The sequence below is a fragment of the Eptatretus burgeri genome, chromosome 10 (genome assembly GCF_056783735.1).
Source record: "Eptatretus burgeri isolate ZD-2024b chromosome 10, Ebu_testis_v1, whole genome shotgun sequence".
NCBI classification, from domain to species: domain Eukaryota; kingdom Metazoa; phylum Chordata; class Myxini; order Myxiniformes; family Myxinidae; genus Eptatretus; species Eptatretus burgeri.
In genome coordinates, this window is record NC_140970.1 from 67200409 (window position 1) to 67225408 (window position 25000).

At 45.5% G+C, this 25000-nt stretch overlaps 1 protein-coding gene and 1 pseudogene across 1 annotated transcript in view; one reads left to right on the top strand and one right to left on the bottom strand.

Moving 5' to 3' along the window:
* The window catches only part of GIGYF2 (GRB10 interacting GYF protein 2), a 412728-nt gene that overhangs the window by 168188 nt on the left and 219540 nt on the right, over positions 1-25000 (bottom strand). Inside the window, exons 11-18 of the mRNA XM_085898803.1 lie at positions 9905-10076; positions 9316-9519; positions 5441-5568; positions 4883-5027; positions 4590-4756; positions 4377-4477; positions 4158-4271; positions 2115-2206 (exon numbers count right to left, since the gene is read on the bottom strand). Coding sequence (XP_085754929.1) covers positions 2115-2206; positions 4158-4271; positions 4377-4477; positions 4590-4756; positions 4883-5027; positions 5441-5568; positions 9316-9519; positions 9905-10076 — 1123 coding nt within the window. The remainder of the gene's footprint in view (positions 1-2114; positions 2207-4157; positions 4272-4376; positions 4478-4589; positions 4757-4882; positions 5028-5440; positions 5569-9315; positions 9520-9904; positions 10077-25000) is intronic.
* Positions 2478-3793, top strand: LOC147018761 (uncharacterized; annotated as a pseudogene).

Below are 25000 nucleotides of genomic sequence, written 5' to 3' on the forward strand. Positions count from 1 at the left end.
ATAAAAGAATCACAAAGCAACAACAAGTACTGTATCATCAAAGAGAGCTGCAGTTCAACCCAATTTGAAACTACTCTGTCGCATGTTTGATGAGGAAAGCCCTTAATGTTGTGGATCGTTTTACAAAGATAAACCCTCTTATTCTAATTGTGTATCTGTCCTCATAAATGCAACCCAAAGCAAAACTAGAGGGGGAGCACTCGGGAGAGTGCAAAACCTCCACCGTCAATACTGCTGGGTCACTCAAGTGAACCTTATATCTTATTCATTAAATATGATGTCAACAGTGCTGACAGTTATAGTTCTTTTTTCCATTTTTTTTTTGGGGGGGGGGGGGGGTTGGAAATCACTTAAAACATGTAGAAATGCAAAAAATAGAAATCGAAATTTTGTTGAAAAAAAAGTTGCAAAAATTTTTTTTCTCTAACAATTTTTTTTTTTTTTGGGGGGGGGGGGGGGGTTGGAAATCACTTAAAACTTGTAGAAATGCAAAAAAATATTTTGGGGGGGGGTTGGAAATACTTAAAACATGTAGAAATGCAAATATATATTTCTCTATTTTTTGGGGAGGGGGTAACAATTTTTTTTTTTGGGGGGGGGGTTGGAAATCACTTAAAACATGAAGAAATACAAAAAAAAAATTTCTCGAACAATTTTTTGGGGCGGGGGGGGGACCAAGTCCAAAATTTAATGGCATGATCCTTGGACCATACCTAACCCCCCCCACCAAGTTTCGTCGAAATCTGTTGAGGAGTTTTTCCGTAATACTGTTCACAAACAAACAAACAGAAAGGGGTGAAAACAGTAACCTCCATCCATCTTCAAAGATGGCGAAGGTTAATAATTATTATAATTTCCGTCACCAAACAAACCCTCATTATTAATTAACTTATTTTCTATTCTCCTCCCTTTTTTTTCCTTCTCCTAATACAACACCGAAAATCACAGGAGTGCCTTAAGCTGCCCATGTACTCTCCTTGTGCTCTGGAGATAGTGAAAAAACAAACAAGTTTGAACCATGATGAGAATGAACAATGGGAAATGTTACAATTTAGCCATATATCTTGCACAGTCACAATTAAACACAAGGAAATTGAGGCAGTGGAACATCTCACATCCTGACAGAAAATAATTGCAACCAAATGAATCAGAAACTATCTTATAGGGACAATAAAAAACTCCTACTGGAGACTTAAAAGATGGTACATGCTGCTTTCTCATCTCACTTAATGTTCAGTATTTGGAGGACAGAGCGCACACAAACAGCATCGATAAGCGATCATACCTGTAAAGTTTCACCTCAATCTATTCAGCCATTTTAGGGAAGAAGACTTTTATGTTAAAAACAATATAGCTGCCGAACCACGTGACCGATTATGTCATAATAGAGTTTAGCCCGAGACGACCCTCAACAATTTTCATAATGATCGGATAAAGTGTTTGACGTATGCAATTATGACGTTATAACGAAGGCACCTATGACATCATCAAAAAAAATCAAACCTATTTCCCATGCGGAGTACTTGAAATGTGCCAAGTTTCAATTTTTTTTCCATGAAGCAGTTTCAGATTTCAAGGTCCCAAGTTTTTCTTTTTTTCCAACATGGCTGCCACACCATGTGACCAATGACATCATAATCATAAAAAATATTCCACATGAGTATTCACACCAATGGTGAAAATTTCATGTCAATCGGATAAGCGGTTGCAGAGAAAAGAGAGAAAATTAGCATGGACCGACGTACGGACAACCCAAAAACATAATGCCTCCGACTGAATCAGCAGAAGCATTAAAAAAAAAATTTTTTAATCCGTCAACGTGTGTTCCTTAAAACACAGCTACTCAACAAGCTACTCATATGAATCAGGTAAACAAGAGAGATAAAATGACCTGTTGAAAGGAAAGACTGAGTTGCATGTACCATAGACTATTACTCAACACAAGGTTTTGTCATTTCAACTGTTGAATCTGAACATGCTTTGACTGGTTACAGTGTGTGCAGTACTTCATTTTATTTTGGCAAACATGGAAGATGAGATGGCCATCCACTGTACTTGACTCAACCTGCACACAATGCACTTGACAATCGACTGAATAAAGGGAAACAACTAACCTGCCGACTGTTTGTCCCAGAGCGAGCTTCCGGGGTCCGGAGTAGACATGGAACGAGAAACCTGTGGAAGAAGGCCCTGCTGCTCCTGTGCCCTAAAATAAAAATGGAAGAAATGCCATGAGCATGTATCTGACAAAATAAAAAAAAATAAAAACACCATGCTTCCCCTTATGATCATCAAAGGCACAAATATTTGTATCAGGTACTCATAAACCCTGTGAAAGTATGCTGTTCGTGCTAACAAAGAGGGATTTCAAAAGCCTCAAGGATCAATTGTGGAACGTGTCTTCAACACGGGACTTTTGAAATGACTTGATCTGACCCAGAATACTCAGCGTGCATGCGCGTAACCCTTTCACAGCAATGCTGATTAGGGCTGGTTTCCATATATCGTGTGTGGCAGATAAGGTTTGTTTCCTAAAACGGCTCACAAAACTTCTGAAAGAAGCCAACAATACTTGTTAAAGTACCTGAGAGAAAGGGCTGTGCCACTGCATGACAAAAGAGTTGGAGAACTTTCTCAGTTAGCCTAAAAAGCTGAGATCTTGCAGCTTTCTGTGCTGCAAAATCCCAATAACGTGGGCCGGTGCAAGGCCTGGAGGATCGTAGATTGGCACCAATTTGACAATTAGCCAAGTAATCATTCAACCTGTGAATAATTTTGGCATCAATTTTAGAGATGTCACTGCTGTTGTCAGCAGCTACAGCTTACTGCAAGAAGGGAGGACCTTCAGAAAATATTCCCCAGGTGTCCTGCACCCTGTTTGGCTCACTTCATAAATTTGTCAGCTGAAGTTTCCCAGCATTGACCACAATTTGCCAGGGTTGCCACGACCGTAAAAATTATGAAGTCTGGTTTCTTCAAGAGAGCAGCATGCAAGGCCCACTACATGCTATTTCATAAAGAATTTCTGCCTAGAGACCAAGGTGAAGTGTCCTCCAAGTTCCCATGTCCACTTGGAACTCGTGGTTTGATGGCGTCGATGACCACACCATCCATGTTCACATCGACAAGGGCTTCTTCAAGCAGGAAGACGGCAAAGGCATGATTGTTGAAACAATCATTGAGATAACAAACAAACAAAAAATAAATGTTGAGCTTCAACTCGATATGAGCTGCATCAAAAAAATAAATAAATAAATAAATAAATGCACACAATTAATGACAGCCTCGACTGGCTTCGAAGTAACTCGTGACTGCTTGGCATACACTGTCTACAATTTTGTTGAAGATCTGAGGCTCGACCAACATGCTGGCATGCACTGAGAAAACGACGTTTGGGGCAAAGATGGATCACCACCTCAACAAGAAACCAGAAAAAGAAAAAGCAAAGATCATTAATCCTTCAATGGTGTCTTTAACAAGTCATCAAAATGCTTTCAAAGCACATCGAGCAGCATCCTGCATTTTCGTATTGTAAAACCATGGGGATATTCGACCCCTGGCAGTTTGGCCATGTCCCATAACATCAAAGACTATCAAAAATCCCTGGCTTGAATTAACCTACCCCTAAAATCTTGGAGGGTGGCTCATCTCCAAGATGTTAAACGCTGAGCAAATCCCTATGCCAATAAATGTTGCTACTTTCTGGAAGCCTATGACTATGCAATGCCGATATCCACGTCAGGCAGCAATCGCCAAATATGCCATTTGGATGCCAGTGGTGACAACCAACTGACGTAAAGCACAGCTTCTCACAGTACACGCATCTAAATGGAAACAGACAAACGTGATAGCCATAACATACTTCAATGGTAACATCAAGCAACAATTTGAATTGTAAACAAACAACAGGTCGTTCTATTCCTGGATTATATGCTTTTGTGGATTTTTGGTCTTAAATACGGGAGGGACTCATGGTTAATTACTGGCAAGAGTGTTGGTAAAGCAAGTGCCATTTTAGAATCATTTCAATAATATGTAAGACTTCAGTTGTGACTGGAGGTGGGGGGGGGGGGGTTGGTTTTTTTTTGAAACCTGAAAAATCAATGGCCTCCACATGATGGTATTGCATCAAGTTTGGCATTGACCCGACCACTGACCTCTGCTTGAGTGAAGGCCCCTGCTGTAAGAGTATGGCCAAATGCTGCTGCTGCTGTGGAGTCAATTGTCCCAAGGCAGCTTTTTGCTGCAGCTGTGCAATCTGTGAGCAGTGCCTGTGGAAGAATCGTTCTCAATGACTCAAGAAAGAACTCTTGATAGGGAAACTAACGATTTCATAAAATAAGCACAACGTGGAACGTACCTTCACAAGGACGTACCTGGTGTATATCTGGGCCTGTAAGTACTGCTGGTACTGCAATTGCATCTGAATCATGGCCAACTCCCGCTGCCTCTTCATCCTCTCCTGATCTGGATCGCTCTGCACATGAACAGACATTCTTCATTAAGAAAACAACAAGTTAAACCAGACTCAAGATTGTTAATGATGTTTATGGAATGTCATGCAGTCCATTTTTAGCCCAGAAACCCACCAAGAAGGGTGGAGGAACGGGGCCAGGAACAAAAGGGACTCGACCCCACATCTTTATGACCTCCCCAAGGGCTTGAAAACCTTCATCACAACCCCTCTTCACTAAAAGGGACATGGTGAAATATCCAGCCTGGAACCACTCTGCCATCTCTTGGTTGGTGAAAGGACCTTAAAAAAAAAGTGAAAAGGTACAAAGCACTAGCATTTACCAAGCCATGGTGTTGCAAACAAAAAGGGTTAAATTTGATCATCTAACATCTCGAGCAAAGCACAACAATGAAATTTCTGAGTTACCTTGGATTTCCCCTTGTGGGTCTTTGTAGAACCACTTCATTGCCGCTTCATGTGACAGCGGAAGAGCCGACGCCTTGTTTTTCCCTTCCAAGTTGTCTTCATCCAATGAGGTGTCTTGCAATAAAGCTACCATCTTCTCTGCCTCCTAAGGTACATCATGTATTTCATATTTTTATTTCTGTTTTCTACATCTTGTTACAGGAATACTTTGAGTTTTATGAAAAACCCCTTGTATGCCATGTGTTTAGGTTATACAAAAGTAATCTACAAGTCAATCTGAAATGTGTTTTTTTTTTGTGATATATGTTGTATAGATCAGTGAATGAAAATACAATCCGTGACACAAGGCCAAGGGGTGAATCAAAGAGAGATGGAGGGAGATGGAATGGATTACCATCAAATCGAGCAAAACAGTTACCATTACTGATGTATTTTAAATGCAAAGCTAAAGCTTAAGTAGATCAACAGCATTCCAATACCCTTCACCATGTCTTCAAGTCAAACTTCCCAGTACTTTTCACAAGACACTTGATGAAAGGTAACAAAAGCAAAGCTCACCTGTTCCAAGTGTTGCATGCCATCCTCGTCATCATGGTCTTGGCCTGTAGCTCCATCTTTCCTGCCAGAGCTGGTCGATGAAGCCGGTACACCAAGTGCAGGAACAGAAGTGGTATTTGGTGGGACTTCTGCAACGAGAGCACTCTGCATGTAAATAGCCACCCAAACTACAAGGGGAGTTCAAAATGTTCTATGAATGGGGACGGTTATTCTTTGGCATCATTGAGCAGCACTTTTGGCACCATAAATGTGGATGAACTACAGGGTGGCCATAAAGTCTGGAAACAAGGAATGGTTGGATGATAATTTCCCTTACTGGAATGGACAACGTGGCCCTGTGGAGTGGGCTGCATGCTCACCAGATCTGAACCCCCATGATTACTTCTTCTGGGGTATGCTGAAGGTGCAGGTTTATTCAGTGAAAATCGGAGACACAAATCATCTGAGGCAACGCATCACAGATGCATGTGCAGGGATTGATGGAAATGCTGCATGAATGCACCGTGTTCATTGCGATTTTGCACAGCGCATTGAACCGTGTATTTCTCATGAGGAACAACAAATTGAACATGTCATGTAATGTCATTGAACATATAATGTATTGTAATGTAATGTAATGTAATGTAATGTAATGTAATGTAATGTAATGTCAATAAACCATCTGTAATGTATATTCACCAATGTTTCCAGAATTTATCAGTTCCTGGGATTCGAAAAAAAAATTTGAGGAAGGTCGGCGGCAGCCAGAAATAAACACATCACAATTAAAATAAACATTTAAAATATGTTGTTATGGATTTCAGAATTGGATCCACCTAATGCATATAACATTCAGGCCCTCAGACAGTTATTTCCATAAAGGCATGTCCAGGATAGACCCATCCCCTTGTCTAGTGAGATTCCAACACTTTGATGCGTTGGAAAAGGATATAGAACAGATTCCCTTTCTTATGGGATAGCCTTTTCCTCTTTACGACACGTTCATGCACGCGAGATAGCCGTTAGCCCAACGGAGGCTCGTCTACCCTTTTTCCATTGGGACACATTGGCTTGGAGGTGGACGATATATTTACACTTTGGACTTACAGGACATCTGATTTAGCACACCGTGCGCTTTTCCTTAGCAGTTATTCTGATGGTCAAATATGGATCATTTTATGTAAATGTGGATCATTTACCTCACCCATACCTTTTCCATCGACGTATGACGCCCCGTTTGGCATCTCTGTGGACGCTGGCTGGCTCTTGGTCGTGTCGGGCTGAATGGAGAGCTGATGGTTGTTGTTGACGTTTTGTGAGCGCTTCATGTTTTCGTTTGGTAATTCTATCAAATGGCTGCTTTCTGCCGTTCGCCCAGCACCCCAAACACGGCATCGTAAGGCAGGCCTATGTTGATATGGGGTTGCATCTCACTCTGGTAAGGAAGGGATGATCGTGAGGTTGATGGTTTGTCACGTGCAACGATGTGCCAACAGGCAAGCTGGATTTGGCTGAAGTCTGCTTGAGGCTCTGCCCAGTCTGATCGCCTATAAAAAGGACGGGAGGACCGCTTTCCTGTCAGTTGGTGAATCAGTGACAGTTGAGTGTTGGTGACAGCTGGTTACAGCTCCTCACAGCGTCTTACAGCTGTCTGTTGATTAGGGCTCCTGATAGCTCCTGACGGTGGGTAACGGTTGGACCGTTCCTGCTGGTTCTGCTCGTACCTGATTCTTGGCATTCCTGGTTCCTGGGGGTGACGACGTGACGTTGATTGGTGTTCAAGCCTGTTTGCAGGTGGGTGCATGGCGAGGCAGGGCGCTGGCAACGGACCAAGGCACGCTCACACATTTTGGGACATTTTATTTGACGCATGACGACTCCTGCCTTGGTAAACCGGGACCGGATTTCTCCCCCCCCCCCCCCCGAATGATCTGCTGGGTACCCTTGCCTCATGTTTAATCGTTAAGTAAGGCATAGTAATAAGTATCTGCTCTTTGTCTGTTTTCCTGCAATGCCTGTTTAATTCTTCATTTGTTTTTCCATCATTCCAATGTCGGCAAAATGAGTTCCAGCTTACTGGTCATAGAGGGCACAGCACACTGCATCAGCAGCACCCCCAGAAAATGATGCAACCAGCAGCCACAGGCTGCACATGATAGCTAGCTTGGTAGGTAGTCCATCCATCCATCAAATGGGACCATACTCTGTGCAAAGCGTTGGTGCTGCTTAAGCAGTCTCCTTGGCTATTGGACACAATCCTGGACAGGTAGCCACTCCGACACAGGATACCAGCAAGCTGGCACTCATTTTTCCGACCTCGGAAGGATGACAGGCCGAGTCAACCCCACCTGGTATTAATTCAACAGCCAGGTGGGATTTGAACTCAAGATCCTTGGATCCGAAGCCCACCACCCTAGCCATTAAGCCAACATCAGGCTTGGATTACCTACCAAAGAGCCAGAAACAAAACCCCAGCAACATTTACCTGTTACATGCATGTTATATATATATATATATATATATATATATATATATATATATATATATATATATATATATATATATATATATATGAACTCCAACTACAAGTCCCACTAGAGGAATTGGATGAACCAACCAAGACATAGCTAAGAATATAAAAACTTTTATTCTACTAGCAAAGACAGTTTGAAGGGCAAATTCAGCAAATGCACCGATGTGAAGGTACACTATATTGAAAATTATGCTGTAAAGTACTTCTCTCCGACATAGTTCTAACGTATGCACTTTTCACAGTCAAGTCATTTCGGCGAAAGTTACGTCCAGTGAATAAATATCCCTAGTTGCATTTTTTTTTTGCCATGCTGACTTCAACTGCTGTTCAGAAAATTTTGGCTTGTTTCATTGTCGTAGTTGCATTTGCCATGCTTTCTCTATCGAGAACCGATAACTGTTTCGACTGCTTCATTTGCAGTCTGCATGGTCTATATCGAACTTGTACATCACAGAGTTGACGGTTTGGAACACCAGGCAAAGTTGGTGGCTTGGTAGTTGTTATCCATTTCCACAGAGATCTGTTGCTTTGAGCGAATCTTGTGACAAAACGATTGAGAATGATCGAAATAAAAACTTCATATTTACATCGTACTGCCTTATTTGCTCAAAATATGACATCTTATGTTGTCGAACACAATTTAGGTTTCATAATGGTTTTTTTTTTTTTTTTTTTAATTCCAGTACGTTTGATGTGCGAAAGTATGTCCTCTCACACACTTCCAGTTTCCTTTTAACTTGGTTCTTTGGGAGGTGTATACGTGTAGTGTGCTGGTGTGTTTTTTAGGAGAGCTGGTGGGGGTGATGAGTTAGTGCGCGTGGCATTGTTGTGTCATGTGTTTTCATTCCATGTAGTAGTGAGCTATTGTGGCATGGTCAAGTTTTGTGGAGGTGTATGCATGTCGTGTTGCTGTTGTGCACTTACCTTCCTCTTCCTTTCCATCCTGCACCATCCCATCCTTGATAATTTTATTAATGGGTTGTATTGTGTTGGAATGTCAATGGTTTCATGAGTCATGTCACCCTCCTGTACTTTTTACGCCAGGCCTCGAATCTCGATGTTTATTAGGTGTGGCATCTGGTAGATTAATTATGGTCTTGAACACAATTTAAGTTTCTCAATATTTTGGCACGTTTGATGTGTGAACATATCGTGAAACAACTTTTAAAAGAAAAACAGTGAAAGATAATTCCCAGGAATAATAGGTACTTTAAAGTGTATAAATTGGGTGCGATGTATACGAGAATGAGCATCTCCTTTCACTGACATTTTAAACACCAAGGTAAAACTCGGGTGGTCCTTACAAAATGGGAATCGTTCTACGACAAACAAACTGCAGCAGAACCAGTGGTAACCTGCATACCTTGTGGCACACTGTGCGCTGGTTTTTGCCCATTTGCCACTGCCTCTTCCTGCTTGTCAATCCGAGGTCCCTTTTGCGTGGTGTTGATATCTGGCCTTGGTTGAGCTTGACTCGTGTTCCCACAAGTAGAAATGTTATCTTTTGGAGAAGAGGCTGTGCTGGATGTTGGCTGGCCATTCAACTTTAATCGGTCTGTGGTGTTATCTGCAGGACAAGAAGAACATCAGAGCATTTTGCTTGCGGGTGTCGTCTTTTTCACATTAAATAGCAAATGGCATTCCAAAAAAAAAAAGAGGCAATAATTAACCATCAATTGCCTGCCTCAAACCGCTGTAAAAATAAAATAACTCCCATCAGAAGAGCTATGCTTTCTATTAACTTTAGTGGTCAAAGGGGCACCGCAATGAATAAACACACTAGGTTAAAAGAAGACCCATTTTGTTTATGGTCAACAATGCACATTCTTAAGTCCATACATGATGCTGAATTTTTTTTTTTCAATCAAGGTCTTTTCATGAAAGCAATTGCCAAGCCATTTGAGAACTACGAATCTTAAAATTAACATTGAATAAAAATTTAGAAAGGCTACCTTCAGGTGAGTTGGCATCTGCTTGCTGATCACCCCAGGGTTCACAGTCCTCAGCTGCTGCAAACTCAAGCTCTCCATTGTCCATGTTGGCATCTGGGAAATCATCCTCTTCGTCTCCCTCCTCTCGACCTTCTAGCTCCTGCTCCTCGGGAATACATTCCTTGGGGCCTTTCTGTGAACAGCCGGATGCACATCTTCATGTCATCTTCAAGGTGAAAATTGCATAATGTGGGCCAATTTCTGCTATAATTTAAATGAGGAAGAACCAATAAAAATGCTCATACTTGGTACACACATAAACCTACCTCCCTAAAACTGACTTGCCCAGCAGTTTAACAACCTCTTCAGGCTTTTCTTGAATTCTCAATCAAGCTTACAATCCCTTGAGAGCAGAAGGCATAGAGCTGAAGTACTGATGCATCTAATAAATACGAAATTTGTCAAAGAACACGAGCATGCAAATACACTTGAAACTAGAACAGCACTGAGTAGAGCGCATACCTCAATCCGCCAGCCTGAACAGTTTACGTTTTGTCTCCCACTGATAGGTCGGACACACGCACGCACGCACGCACACACACACATATTGTTGTGGGCCGGGGGTCAGTGGCGAGAAAGACCACTCGGTGGGGAAAGCTTGCATCATCTCCCACCAAACTCCTGGAATTGTAGGTCGTCGCTCGGATAACTCCGCGAGCCAGCGGGTCGTTTAACCGACCGTGGTCGCCAATATTTCAACCGCATAACGTAGGGTCTATTTGTCTATAACCAATTTTCCTAATTAACTACCGGGGAAACCACGCCCTCGGCACGTCTTGCTCGAACCGGGTCACTCTACCGATTACGGTAGAGATTCAACTACCGACTACCAACTCCGGTTTGGATGCAGCCGAGCGGAAACTGCCAAAGCCGTGCCGGCTGGCATGAACGGATTATCGGGGATAAAACCCCGCCTAAACTCAGATCCGAACCATGCTAGACCAATTCAAGAAGGGACGGAAACGAACTGGGAACATTTCTAACAAGTTATATTTACAGTAAATGAAGACACAAAGCAAGACTTAACGCGAATATGCAAGAAGTGTTTACAATGATCCAAAAACACTTATTCAGTTCTACTTAAAGACAGACCCACAAGCAGACACACACAAATGAAAAGAAACTCAGAGTTCTTCATTGGACCCTCGCAGCCGAGGAGAGAGACAAGCTGGGGGTCAGAGTTTGGATGGGTACCTGGCCGTCGGAGAAAGGGGGTACTCCGTACTGCGGCACCTGACAATGGTCGCTGGTTTGGTCCCCAGTTGCACGTGTGGGACTCGAGGTTCATGGCGGAGCTTGGGTGGTGAATGGCCGGGGTCCACGGAGGGGGGTCAGGGTCGCTCTTTCCTTCCTTGTAGAGGGCCAGCAGAGACACGTTCGCCTCCTTGACGACCTTCTGCTCAACCCTCCTGACAGCATAAACCCTTTCGTGACAGCAAAAATCCAACAAAACTCTGCTCTCAGAGAGTGCTCAGGGATATTTATGGACCTCCCTCAGCAGGGAGGTGCCTTGGTGAACACACCTCACTGTCCGCCTTTGATTGGACAGGGTCCCACTGCATACCTTTCCGGGGCGGGGTTTCGGCCTTGTTTGGAGAAAGCCGACCCTCCCTCCGCGCGTGTTCGAGAAAGGTCGCGGTGGTGAAACTGCCTCGAACATCCTCGGGAATCCGTCTCAGGCAAAGATGCGCTGTGACCCGCGAACCGAGGGCTGCAAGCACGATGGTACCGTGAATCGTAATGGGCCGAGGGGTCATGCAGATGGGATGGCTGTTAGATGTAATAACCTAACGAAAAGAAATCGCAACGCACGCCTTTCATTCTTCCACGAGACAAAAGGAAGGGGATCTGACTACACACATATTTAATGACATAACTGACTTTTGGGACATCTGTATGTTGAATGCAAATGGTTTCCAGATCCGTAACAATATATACACCCTTGTGGCATTTAATTGACTCACTGACATTTTTTCATGGTTTTCGAACATCGATATATGAATACTGAAGGACCAATTTTGAGCTCCTCCTCGCGGTCGCGTCACGTTTTTCTCGGTACTGTGACCTGGACTGAAAGAAACTTCGTACCTGTAAGAGTGCATCGCACATAGTGGCAATAGTCAACTTTCAAATCTGAAGCAGAATAAACACTTTTTGCTTTACATTTGTTTACAAGGCGACGTGTGGCGTCACCGCTGAGAGGCGTCAGGACGTCATGACATCATCGGTCATTCGGTGACGTCACTACGTCCGTCGTCGACAGACCATTACCGCTGAGAGGTGTAATTCCACTCCTCGAAAATAGCGTCTGCAATGTAAAACCCTCTTCTGCACATGCTGACTACCTCAGAATGTGAATTTGACACAAAACATGTAACAAGAAACATTGTACTGTCTCGTGTGTATATATATATATATATATATATATATATATATATATATATATATATATATATATATATATATATATATATATATACTGAAGGACCAATTTTGTGCTGCTCCGAGCGGTCGCGTCACGTTTTTCTCGGTACTGTGACCTGGACTGAAAGAAACTTAATGGACTGTACCACGAAAACCAAGCTAATAGAGGCCATCATGCAGCTATGGTACCATGACAAACAGATCAAGGAAAACTGTGAAAACTTGATAGATTCTATGCCAAAGCAAGTTCAAGAAGTGATAAACAATAAATGTGGACATACTTCCGATTAAAATGTGACAAAAGTTGATGAGATTATACGAATAGATGATAATTTTGATTAAAATTCTCATTATCATTGTTGTTAACGTTTGAGTCAATTAATTTGCACAAGGGTGTACATATACATGCATACATACATCCATATACAAAAGTATATACACAGTTGTGGCCAAAAATATTGGCACCCTTGCACTTTTAAAAAAAAAAAAAACTCACAAATTTCTCCAAAAATAAGTTGAAATTGACAAAAGTATTTGGTCTCCACAATTCTCTATTTCTCTGTTAATATTACTGAACCATTGTTTTTGATTCAGAACTTAATATATCCTTTTAAATCAGAAAATAAAAAGAAATGGCATTGACAAAATTATTAACACCCTCGACTTGATATTTGGTAGCACAGCCTTTGGATAAAATAACTGCAGTCAAGTGCTTCCTTCAGCGGTGAAAGAGCTTCACACACCTCTCCACTGGTAGTTTGGCCACTCTTCTTGTGCAAACTGCTCCAGTTCTCCCATATTTGAAGAGTGACTTCTCCCAACTGCTGTTTTCGGATCTCCCCAAATGTGTTCAATGGGATTTAGATCTGGACTCATTGCTGACCACTTCAGAACAGTCCAGGATTTTGTCTTGAACCATTGCTGGTGCTTTTTGAAGTGTGTTTGGGGTCATTGTCCTGTTGCAAGACCCATGACCTTCGACAGAGACCCAGCTTTCTGACACTGGGTTGAACATTGCGCTCCAAAATGGCTTGGTAATCTCCTGATTTCATGATGCCATACACACATTCAAGGCACCCAGTGTCAGAGGCAGCACAGCAACCCCAAAACAACACCGAACCAACTCCATGTTTGACTGTAGGGAAGGTGTTCTTTTCTTTGAAGGCTTCATTTTGTATTCTGTAAACTGAGGTGATGTGATTTCCCAAAAAGCTCTAATTTGGTCTCGTCTGTCCACAGGACATTCTCCCAGGACTTTGGCTTGTTCAGGTGTGTTTTAGCAAACTCCAGTCAGGCTTTCTTATGTCTCTCTCTCAGCAGTGGGGTCTTCTACCATAGAACCCCCTTTCAACGAGGTGGCGACGGATGGTGCAAGTTGAAACTGTCGTTCCTTGTGTCTGAAGGTCAGCTCGAATCTGGTTGGCAGTTGATTGTGGTGCTTTCTCCACCATTCAAAGAATCCTTCGCTGCAATCTTCGATCAAGTTTTCTCTTGCGGCCATGTCCAGGGAGGTTGGCTGCAGTGCCATGGGTCTTAAACTTCCTGATAACATTGCATACGGTGGGCACAGCAACATCAAAGCCTCTGGAGATGAATTTGTAGCCTTGAGATTGCCCATGCTTGGCTACAATATTGTGTCTGACCTCCTCAGACAATTCTCTGGTTTTATTTTCTCCATGCTCATTGTGGTACACACTGACACAAAACAGCAGAATGACTCCTTTTCTCCATTCAAACTGGTTGAATGAGAGATTTTTTTTATATTGCAGGCACCTGTTACACCACAGGTGAGTTCAATTCCAAAGTAAAGGAGAATCACCTGCTTGAAATCAAATTATTCCTAATAACTTCTAAAAGGTGCCAATCATATTGTCCAGGCCATTTTAGGATTTCTGTGTGGAATAAGCTTAGGTTTCGTAATTTTTTCAGCTTTTTTGTTTTGTTACACTGTCAACCAAAGAAATACATATGTGGATACCAAAATATTTTTTAATTTCAACAATTTTTTGGAAGAAATGGTGCATTATTTGAAAAAAGTGCAAGGGTGCCAATATTTTTAGCCATGACTGTATACACACACCCACACACACAAAAAATGTGGAAACAGCAGTTCAAAGTCACTAAATATGGAATTGGGCCACCATGTGCGGCCAGTACGGCTTATTTTCACCGTGGCATTGAGTCTGCCAGTGTCTGGAATTCTGCCGGAGGGAGGTGGCACCATTCTTCCATGAGAAAGTCAATCAACTTACACATGTTTGATAGAGGTGGAAAACGCTGTCTTAAGCATCATTCCAGCATATCCTATAAATGCTTGATTAGGTTAAAATCTAGTGAATGAGAAGGCCATGATGTATGGATAACATCGGTGTCATGCTCATCGAACCATTGGGCGACCACACGTGCTCTGTGGATTGGGGCATTGTCATGCTGGAAGACAGCCCTCCTGGCAGGAAAAAAAATAAGCTGCAACATGGGGTGAATATGATCACTCGGTCCAATGAAGTGGCGATTGGCATTGACCTTGCCATCTAAAGGAATGACTGCACCCAAGCCATGCCAGGAAAATGCACCCCATAACACTACAGGACCACCATAACCCTTCACTGTTGGAACCAAGCACTCAGGGTTGTAGAGTTCTTTGGGATGGCATCAGATGTGCACTCGTCCGTTTGTCGAGAACATGGTGAAGGATTATTCATCTAGCCATATCACATTTCTCCACTGCTAAGTAATTCATTGCCTGTGCTCTTTGCACCACTAGACTCACAAACGTGCATTGTAAGTTGTGATGAGTGGCTTCTGCACTGCAACCCAACTCTGGTATCCCGCTCTGTGGAGTTCTCGGCAGAGCGGTTTTGATGAAACGGGGCTGCTCACGCCATAAGTTGAAATTTACAGTCAATTGATCTGCAGTTGCTCACCTGCTTTGCCTTGCACATCAAATTAATGCACGGATATCACAATCCTGGAGTATGCACTTCTGCCCACTGTTGCCTTTTTCTAATGATGTCTTTCCTTCGGAGTTCCATGCCGACATCAACTTAGACACCATTGCTCGTGAAACATAAGCAAGTTGAGCTATCTTTGTCACTGAAGCTCCTGCCAAATGCGCCACAGCAATCACCCCCCTTTCAAAATCACTGAGGTCTCCTTTTTTAGCCATGCTCGCTGTAATTATAAGCAACCAGACTTGTGCAGCATTCTTTTACATGACCATAAACATGCTGGTATGTTATTTGCTTAATTAACACATGGGCCACACCTGTGTGGAAGCCATTGCTTTCAATAGACTTAGTGTCCCTCATTTACCCGTGTTTCCATTTTTTTTGTCCACTACCTGTATATATACGCACGCACGCACACATCATGCTTGCACACTGCAAGCAACTACTCGGGTGCATCCTACGTACTAACATAATAAATTTTAAGCTTTATATTGTTGTGGATTTCCGCCCGCCGGCGTGCGGACGACCGCTCTCGCCCACTGAACGGACAATCTAGTCGCAGCTTTCGGAACAACGCCGAAATCCCGCTACGGGTGTGTTTTGGATGCACACCACAGCCGAGTCAACACTCTACCCGCGCTACAGGGTCAATAGCCGAATTGTCGATATACCAAATTAATCGCGCGGGCAGACTACCGAAAGACTGTACCTCAATGGGGCCCGCTTGAAACGAGCCGCTTAAGCAGCTCGCTTCGTTTTCGGATAACTGAGCGGGGTATTATCGCGAAAGCCCCGTTGGATCCAATTCTATTATCGGCTATTGAAAAGCCAGCTATTATTCCGGACTCAATACGGCAGTTCAATGAGGAATGGACGTGACGAACGGGTTAACATTCACACAAGCACATTTATTACACACACAACACATATGCAGTCATGTATGCAATCAGGCGAGGCAAACAAAAGCAATGCAATGTACAAGCACGTATGTAAGCAATGGGGGTAAGGGGACAGGACACGAGCAGAAAGAGAACTACAACCGTTTGTCTATAGTTATTATCGTTCACTTAACCAGGTTTACTTAACAGACACGGCGCCACAGACTCTCATACAAAAACCCAGAAAGAAAAGGAAAGAAAATCGTGACTGTGAGCTGGATTCTTGGGCTCCGTCCTCCTCGATCCGACCTTGTCACGACTGACCGAGAGAGCGCTGACGTCTCGGCGCCTTCAATCTCGTTTTCCCCACTCTCGGCACGACCGTCCCAGGGAGCTCGCCGCCGGAGAGCCAGAGCGCGCACGATACAGAGCCAAAAGAGAGACAAAAACTTCAGCGTACGCACACTCACACCAGAGCCTGCGCTGCCTCCTTATATCAGGAGCTCCGTCCGCCCTCGCCTCCCGCCCTTTCTTCCAGCACGCGTGGGAAACGTCCAGAAGAAGGGCGTTTTTTCTCCTGGATCGGGGCCTTTCTTTTGCCTTTTCCATAGCTTTTTGTTCCTCTCGCAGGGTTATTCGGTGGGGGGAGGGGGTGAGGCCGTCGTCCGTTCTCCCTCGATGAATGCCAGGCTTCTGGCAACCGTGTGCTGAGGTGGAAACGCGGTGGTGGTTGTGGTTGAGGTGGTTGTGATGGTGGTGTGGTTGGGCGGTTGTGGTTATGGTGGTTGTTGTGAAGGCAGTTCTGGAGAAGGTGGCTGTGGTTGTCGAGATGCGGTTGGTGGTGGTTGTGGTGGTAGTAATGGCGGTTGGTCCAAAATAACGATAGTAAAAGAAAAACGGCTAACTCAAAGATCACAGCCCGGTGACACGAATAATTTCCTTAGACTTCGGTGGGGAAATCTATCTGAACACAGACTTATCCACATAACTGATCGAAGGACCTATATGGTGCTCTGTGAATTTCCACAACCGTAACACTACCCCCTCCCCCTTTTACAGACTCGTCCCGAGTCATCGAATTTTCCTGTGCCTTCATGTGTAAGTTTCCCCTAGTACGATTTACCTTCGGATCCCTGAGTGCGACATTTAGTGTATTCGTGTCCCAAAAGTAAATAACCTACGGGCTGAGGAACTAACTAAACAAATCCACTCATGCAGACGACTTAAATAAATTGCCGGCGCGAAGACAAACATGCAGGGGGCGCAAACCATGCACAATTTTAACTTATCCTTTCGGCATTAGATATTTTATAACTTGGTTTACGTTGTTGTTCAGCTAAAATGTAGGGTCGGTCGGTCGAAATATAAATATAATTATAATTTCAATTTTTATAAATTATCTATTTTTATCATTTTTTTCCGGATGTTCCATGGAAAAGACAAGGGGGGGATAAATATAAATCCCGGACCAGGAGGATCGAAGAAAACATTGAGGATGGAAAACCATTCAAATGCAGGATGCCATTGTTCACTGTATCATCTGATGTGAAAAACAAAAAAGAAGGATTAACACTTGCTTTTACAATATAGTCTGGCATATTTTTCTTATAGGAACCTGTTGGATCATCAAACAAATGGAAACAATGCTGAGAAAATTACTGTCCAAGTCGTAGATGTGTGCATGCAGACCAGTGCATAGTGCTGGAAATGATTAAAAAAAAGGTGTCTACTCGGAGTCAACACGCTCTAAATGGTCAATCAGAGCCATAACCAGCTTAGTTTTCAGTGGGCTGTTAGGATTAGGGTGAATATCAGCATCTCGCAGGGAAACTTTGACGAACTTGGCACCGAAATCTTTCAATACGAACAACGGTGTACAACTTTGATGGAAACAAAATCGGCACGATCGAGAGTAGCGTGCGAATCATCCCTGCTGTTGCACTGAATTGATGCCATAGTTCGGCCAGAATATTAGTCGTCAAGATGTTGCGTGAATAAATCACCAATACAGTCACTCAAATTTATACCGCTGACATACTTATTAACAACTCATGGCTCGCAGACTTCCTCTCCTGTAGCAGTCACCGTGTGGCCCTAAATGGAGTTCCTTCCTCCCCTCTTCCTGTCCAGGCTGGAGTTCCTCAAGGCAGCATTCTGGGAACTGTTCTTTTTCTGGTTTTCATCAATGATCTCTCCGACTCTCTGGAAAATCCTCTATATCTGTTTGCTGATGATTCCACCCTCTGCCATACCATCGGTCATCCGTGGCAAGCAGCAGCTTCTTCGCTCACTGCAGATCTGGATAAAATCCCAAACTGGTCCAACACGTGGAACATGCCTTTCAATCCGGACAAATCTCACACTCTCACTTTGTCTCTTTGAAAGGACTGTTTAGAAAATCCCCCCCATCCACTTTCCCAACAATCCCCTGGAAGAAGTCCTTTCTTTCAAGCTTCTGGGTCTCACTATCTGCCATGACCTTTCCTGGGAAAACCACATTTCAAACCTCGCCTCCAAAGCCAGTCGCCGATTGGGAATCCTCCGTCGTGCAAAGTCCTTCCTTGGCCCACCTGAGCTCCTGACCACTTACAAAGCTTTTGCCCGCAGCCTGATGGAGTACTGCTCTCCACTCTAGGCTGGTGCTCCTGCCTCACACCTTTCTCGGCTTCACTTTGTAGAAACCAAGGCATTTCGGATCATTGACATATCCTGCAATGAAGCTGAGTCTTTGGGCCTCTCACTCATTCACCGCAGGTTGGTCGGTTGTCTTTCTGTCTTCTACCGTCTCCTCTCTAGCCTCCCCCCCCAAGCTCTCTCTGCGATTTGTCCCCACCACATTTCCGCAGGGCGCTCAAGGTCCGCCAACAACCCCCTTCTGGTAAAACTACCAAAATCACGAATCACTGCTCACCTTCACTCTTTCATTCCTCTTTTTTTCCGCCTTTGGAATAAACTCCCTCACTCTTTTCATTCCCATTCTTCCCTCCAGGCCTTCAAAACAGCTGTTCACCACCACTTCTTATCATCCCCCATCCAAATCCTCGATCTTTTCAACCCCCGATAATCCACCCAAGCCCACCTCCTTTAAATTCCCTGTTTTCCTTCCTGAAAGTCCCTGTAATGTCCATCTTCTATTCCCCATGTTCCCCGTCCCATACCTCTCCCTTCCACAGATCTCCTAATGTCTCTGTTCCCCACTGTTTTGTCCTTCCCATTCTCTCCTCTCTTGTCTCATGTCCCACATGATGTGCGTTGTGGGTTAGCTCTCACACGAGCCTTGACAAGGTATAGAAAAAAAAAACAACAAAAAAACAACAAACAATCACTTTCGCCCCAGAAACAACAGTCAATCTGAATCACGCTGGCCACTGCTCAGACGCAATGACAGAAGACGACTGCACAGCTCGGTTAAAGGTGACTCGGCATTTTGGCGCGCACGCATGAAATTATATTTTGAAAATAAATGCTGACATTTACATTTTGGGTTTTGAAACTTTTGCACCTTCGGCAGAAAATGTATAAATATAAAAGGCTAAAAATGTGTTTTATATTTATATTTCATTTCGGAAAATATACCGTCGGCGGATCCGTAAACCAAGTTATAAAATAACTAAGGCCTAACTTATAAATTTACACTAAACCATGGCCCAGGACTGATGGAGTCTGTGGGAAAGAGAATCAGGGAGCCAGGCTGCTCAAATGCAGTCTCTGGCTCATGAAACAAATGCAGGTTTAAACGGGGAATGTGGCCGGCTGTCCAATGCAGTCTTAGGCCTCCCCCCTGAAATGAGCGCAGTGAACACAAACGGTGCACGGGTTGCACCAATACAGTCCCCGTGTGCGGCTGCCTGCAAGGCAGTCCCTGCAGAATATTGAATGGTACTGACGCAAGTAAACACAAATGAGCGGTGCACGGGTTGCTCAATGCAGTCCCGTGGTGCAGCTGCCTACAGGGCAGTCCCTGCAACTTGCGCGATGATCCTGGGGCACATGGTGATGGGTGGAATGGGGCAAATGCAAGCAAGGGCTAGCAAGCATGGGGTCAAGGCAAAGGCAGGCAGACAAGGCATGGCAAGGCCGGCACAGGCCGTTGTAGCAAAAACAGGCCGGCAGGTGAAGCTGGCCGGCACAGGCCTTGTAGCAAAAACAGGCCGGCAGGTGAAGGTGGCCGGTAGGTGAAGCTGGCCGGCAGGTGAAGCTGGCCGGCCTCTTATCCCGTTCTGGAGGTTCGTAGAGGGAGTGCGGTGGTGCTGGCCACTCGGAAGGCGGGCTCGGACCTACCCTACTGTCTCACTCCCAACCTATCGCCTTTGCCCGTCTCTGTCCATACCCACCCCCTTAGTTTGCAAAAATCCAAATTTAGCCCCAACTTATTTTTTTGTTATATTTAAATTTTATTCTTATCTTTTATAATTTCGTCTCCGAACCACCTTTACAAGGCAAAGGTGCGCTGTGCAACTCCTCCGTTGTCAGAGTTTATAGTCTCTGTCCGGCTAACCTATCATGTCACCTAGCCTACTCCCAACCCTTGCGTTCCCTTCCTGGAGGGGAATAAAGGAGAGCTAGTGTCCTGTGTCGAGGCCCACACTAAGCCTCAGAATGGCCTCCTCAGATCTCAGCGATCTCCTTACCCAAGGTGAGTCCAGCGGCCCACAACGAGAGCGAAGGGATGGATGGTGCGGAGGGGTACATCTCCTAAGTACCATAACATTTATTAACCTTAAACTACCCCGGGGCTTTCCAAAGGCGCCTCTCGCTTAATTTATTGGTTCTACCAACCAAGATCCCCGTCGCCTGTGTTGGTTTCCTCACAATTTTGGGCCTTGCCCTCAAATTTTCGCTTTGTGCCCTTGCACGGTCTCATGGCTGGGACGCGTGGCTCCCTTGGCAGGAACTACCCTCTACCGATTCTTAAACTATGGCACCCCCGGGCCCTGCAACTGTCTCCGAGCCTACCAGCTCCCTAAAAACTGGGAAGTGCCCTCCATGGCTACTCCCCCTCGATGCTCACGTGGCAGGCTGGCGCCACGGGCCCCTTCCCCGGGTGCCCGTGCCCAATGCACTGCCCACGCGGCAAATGGCGTCCCGGGCCCCGCATAATGCGGGCCCACCCGTGCCCACTACGCTATCCCGGCCCCCCTTGGACCCTTGGCCTACCACGGCCAACTAGCCCGGTGCCCGGGGTACCCACTAAGCGATACTCACCGTTCGCAGCCACGCTCCCAGCCGTCATCAGGGCTCCTGCACCCCTCCAAACAGGTTTCGAGCCTACATTCGCACCAACAGCAAAACGACCTCCATTTTGTCAATTTGACAAACCCACTAACTCACTTTATACTGACCCCGGGGTCCCTTGGGTGGGAATCACTCCTCCCCCCAATCACTCATCGCACCATGTATACCACATTCGCTCCATACACACACAGGCCCGCTGGCCCTCACTCACTCAACATGTTTCCTTTCAATCCTCAACTCGCATCGCTGATCACTGCCATTCTACTCACTAAATCCCTTCACTAACTCATGCTCCATCGTCATCCCTTAAACTAGTAGCACATTCCATTTAATCTACGTAGCTCAGCTACATCACCACTACACACTCAAAGTCGGTAAGTGTCCTCAAAATCCCATACTCCATCCTAAATCTGAACTAAAACCCCTGTAACTAACCCATTCCACGGGCTCCATGAGGACTTATCCCTGCCCCATGAAGCCGGTCTAACTAAGCTAACCCATCCCCCTAACTAGTGGTGTCCTGTGCCCCAGGCAGGGGGGTCTTCCACCCTCTGCCTGGGAATCCTGTTCACCCGAAGCGAGGTTTGCTTTTTTTTTTCCATGTGTGCACCAGCGCGGCAATTCGCAACCTGCGCTCTTTCCCCGTGACGTCATGGCAGCTGTTCGCGCTTCACGCACCTCGTCCCTTTTCGGACGGTAACATCCGGCAGGGATTTCCCTCCTGCCGGATGCCAACCATGCAGCCACGACGTCACCCTGCGCATTCAAAGCAAGCCTCGCGTTTCGAGGGGTTCCCCACGCGAGTACATGTGCTCTGCTCGTCGGAGCTTTACACACACGCTCACCTGGAGAACCCATCCGTTCCAAATTCATAATCCAGCCTACCTTCTGCCCGTCCGCGGGATCGGCTAACATCCACTGCGTGCGTTTCCAGACCAGATTTCACTCGCGTAGGCGCGCACGTGGCGGCCTCGTGCGACGCACAGCACAGACCCCACGCGTGTTGCCGTGCGAATCCGGCACGGTCCCCAAAACAGCTACGGCCGCTACTCGGCCTTTGTCCTTCGTCTGGTCCCATCATCGTCGCCATTCAACGCACGCACTCCTGCGTGCTGTGACGCTTAAACACCATGTCATGACACTTCCACTCGGAGACGCGGTTGCGCCTTCCTGCATACCAACCATCATCTCCCTTACAAACAGCGCTCTCACACATGCGGTTTCACTCACGCATTTCGAAACTACACACGCTGTTCCTTCCACACTCGGTGTTTCCTTCACACTCGCGGTTTTTCTCACACACAGTGTTCCTTCCACACTCGGTGTTTCTTTCACACAGACCTTTTCCCTCACACACACGGTTTTCCTTACACACGGCCTTTCACTAAGGCACTTTTCACCCACGCACACCATATTACTCAAGTGCTCCATTTCACTCACACGCGCGGTCTCTTTCACACTGCCTTTCACCCACGCAATGCGCGCGTTTCAGCACACATTTCGCCACACTCGTAAACACACATTTCGAAACCACACACACCGGAACGATCGCACTGGGGATTTGCGCTACCACTAGGGGTTCTGGGGCCTTCACACACCCCCCAAGCTCCGTGTGCACCCGTCTACAGCACTCCCCCCTCTAACTCGTAAAGCTCGACCGGACCCACCTGGTCGAGATCCGCTTCAAGGGGGAATATTCCCTCCCCTCGTTCCTGAAGGAGGCTATCCGGCTGCTTGCACCGGGTCACGAAACATTCCCGGAGCTCCCCTCATTGTCCCTCGCTAACTCCATGTGTGTGTGTTCGTCTTTACTTCCTTTTAATTCACCCTCTGTCTCCTATATCTCCCGTGTCTCTGTTATCATTTCAGTTTTCTCCTTTAGACCAAAAAAAAAAAATGTTGCATTGGCGTAACGGGTCACTGAAAAATAGGGTAGGTCGGTCGGGATTTTTTTTTTTTTTTTTCCCTAATAAATCCCTCCCAAAATCTCCCCCGGCTCGAGTACCACCCTTTTTGTCAGCGGGTTCTGTCCGAAACACTTCCGGGTTTTTGCGATCGCGATCGCAATCAACAAGATACTTGAAAACTATAGCAAAACAACAAAAATAGCAATAAAATAGGGTCGGCAAAATTTTTCGATAGCAAAAAAACAAAAAAAAAAAACGTAGGGTCGGCGGAATTTTTAGGGTCGGGCGGGTTACGCCAATGCAACATTTTTTTTTTTTGGCCTTATTATCTCCCTCGTTTCTACTTGTCTCGTACACGTCTCAGTTACCCCTTTTAATTTTTTCCCTCTCTGTCACCGTCACTTTCTCTGTCACCTGCACGAGTCTCGCCCAATGCGTCTTCCGAATTATTTTGTCCTGCCATGCTTCCATCACGGGGGGCACAGCCGTTGCACTCCCTCCCAGCTCGTTCGCTCCAGCACATGGCGCCGCCATTTTGTGCTCCGTTGTCAGAGTTTCGTCACACGCAATCGCCATTATGCCCGCCTGCAGGCCTTGCCCCACGCGCTGCATATCACCCCGCAGTGTTTGCATATTTTTATCCATGTTGCTTCTCATGGCATTGAAATTGCCATTTATATCGCACGCATTTGTATTTATGTTGTTTTCCATTCTCGCATTCATTACTTGCATCATTTCCACCAAATGGTTTATGTCAAGCGAATTCAGCTGCCCCGATCCGCCATTATGGTGAGCGGTTTCGCTGGGGACTGGGGAGGGATTTTCACGGAGGAGGGAAGGGGTGGGGGGAATCATACACCGCGGCCTCCGCCGCTGCGCCCATTTCGGCCTCTGGGTTCGTTTGTGGGGGATGTTCAACCTGCATATTAATGTCCTGCACGGGCATCTTGTCCTGGGCCATGGATTCTACTATTTCCAAATCCATTCCTAATCCCTCGTGCCCCTGTTCTCCTTGAACTGCCATTCTGCGTATCGGAACAATTTAAAAAGGCCGTAATTTGGGGGAACTCGGAGGGTCGCTCTACACACCCTTGATCCGATTCCCGTTAATTTGTTTGGAGGCGGGATGGATTTTAATCCCACTCCTTGATAACAGTGTTGTGGATTTCCGCCCGTCGGCGTGCGGATGACCGCTTCGAGCCAATGGCGGCCGCTCTCGCCCACCGAACGGACAATCCAGTCGCAGCTTTCAGAACAACGCCGAAATCCCGCTACGGGTGTGTTTTGGATGCACACCACAGCCGAGTCAACACTCTACCCATGCGCTACAGGGTCAATCGCCGAATTGTCGATATACCTAATTAATCGAGCGGGCAGACGACCGAGAGACTGTACCTCAACAGGGCCCGCTTGAAACGAGCCGCTTAAGCAGCTCGCTTCGTTTTGGGATATCCGAGCAGGGTATTATCACGAAAGCCCTGTTGGATCCGATTCTATTATCGGCTATTAAAAAGCCAGCTATTATTCCGAACTCAATGCGGCAGTTCAATGAGGAATGGACGCAACGAATGGGTTAACATTCACACAAGCACATTTATTACACACACAACACATATGCAGTCATGTATGCAATCAGGCGAGGCAAACAAAAGCAATGCAATGTAC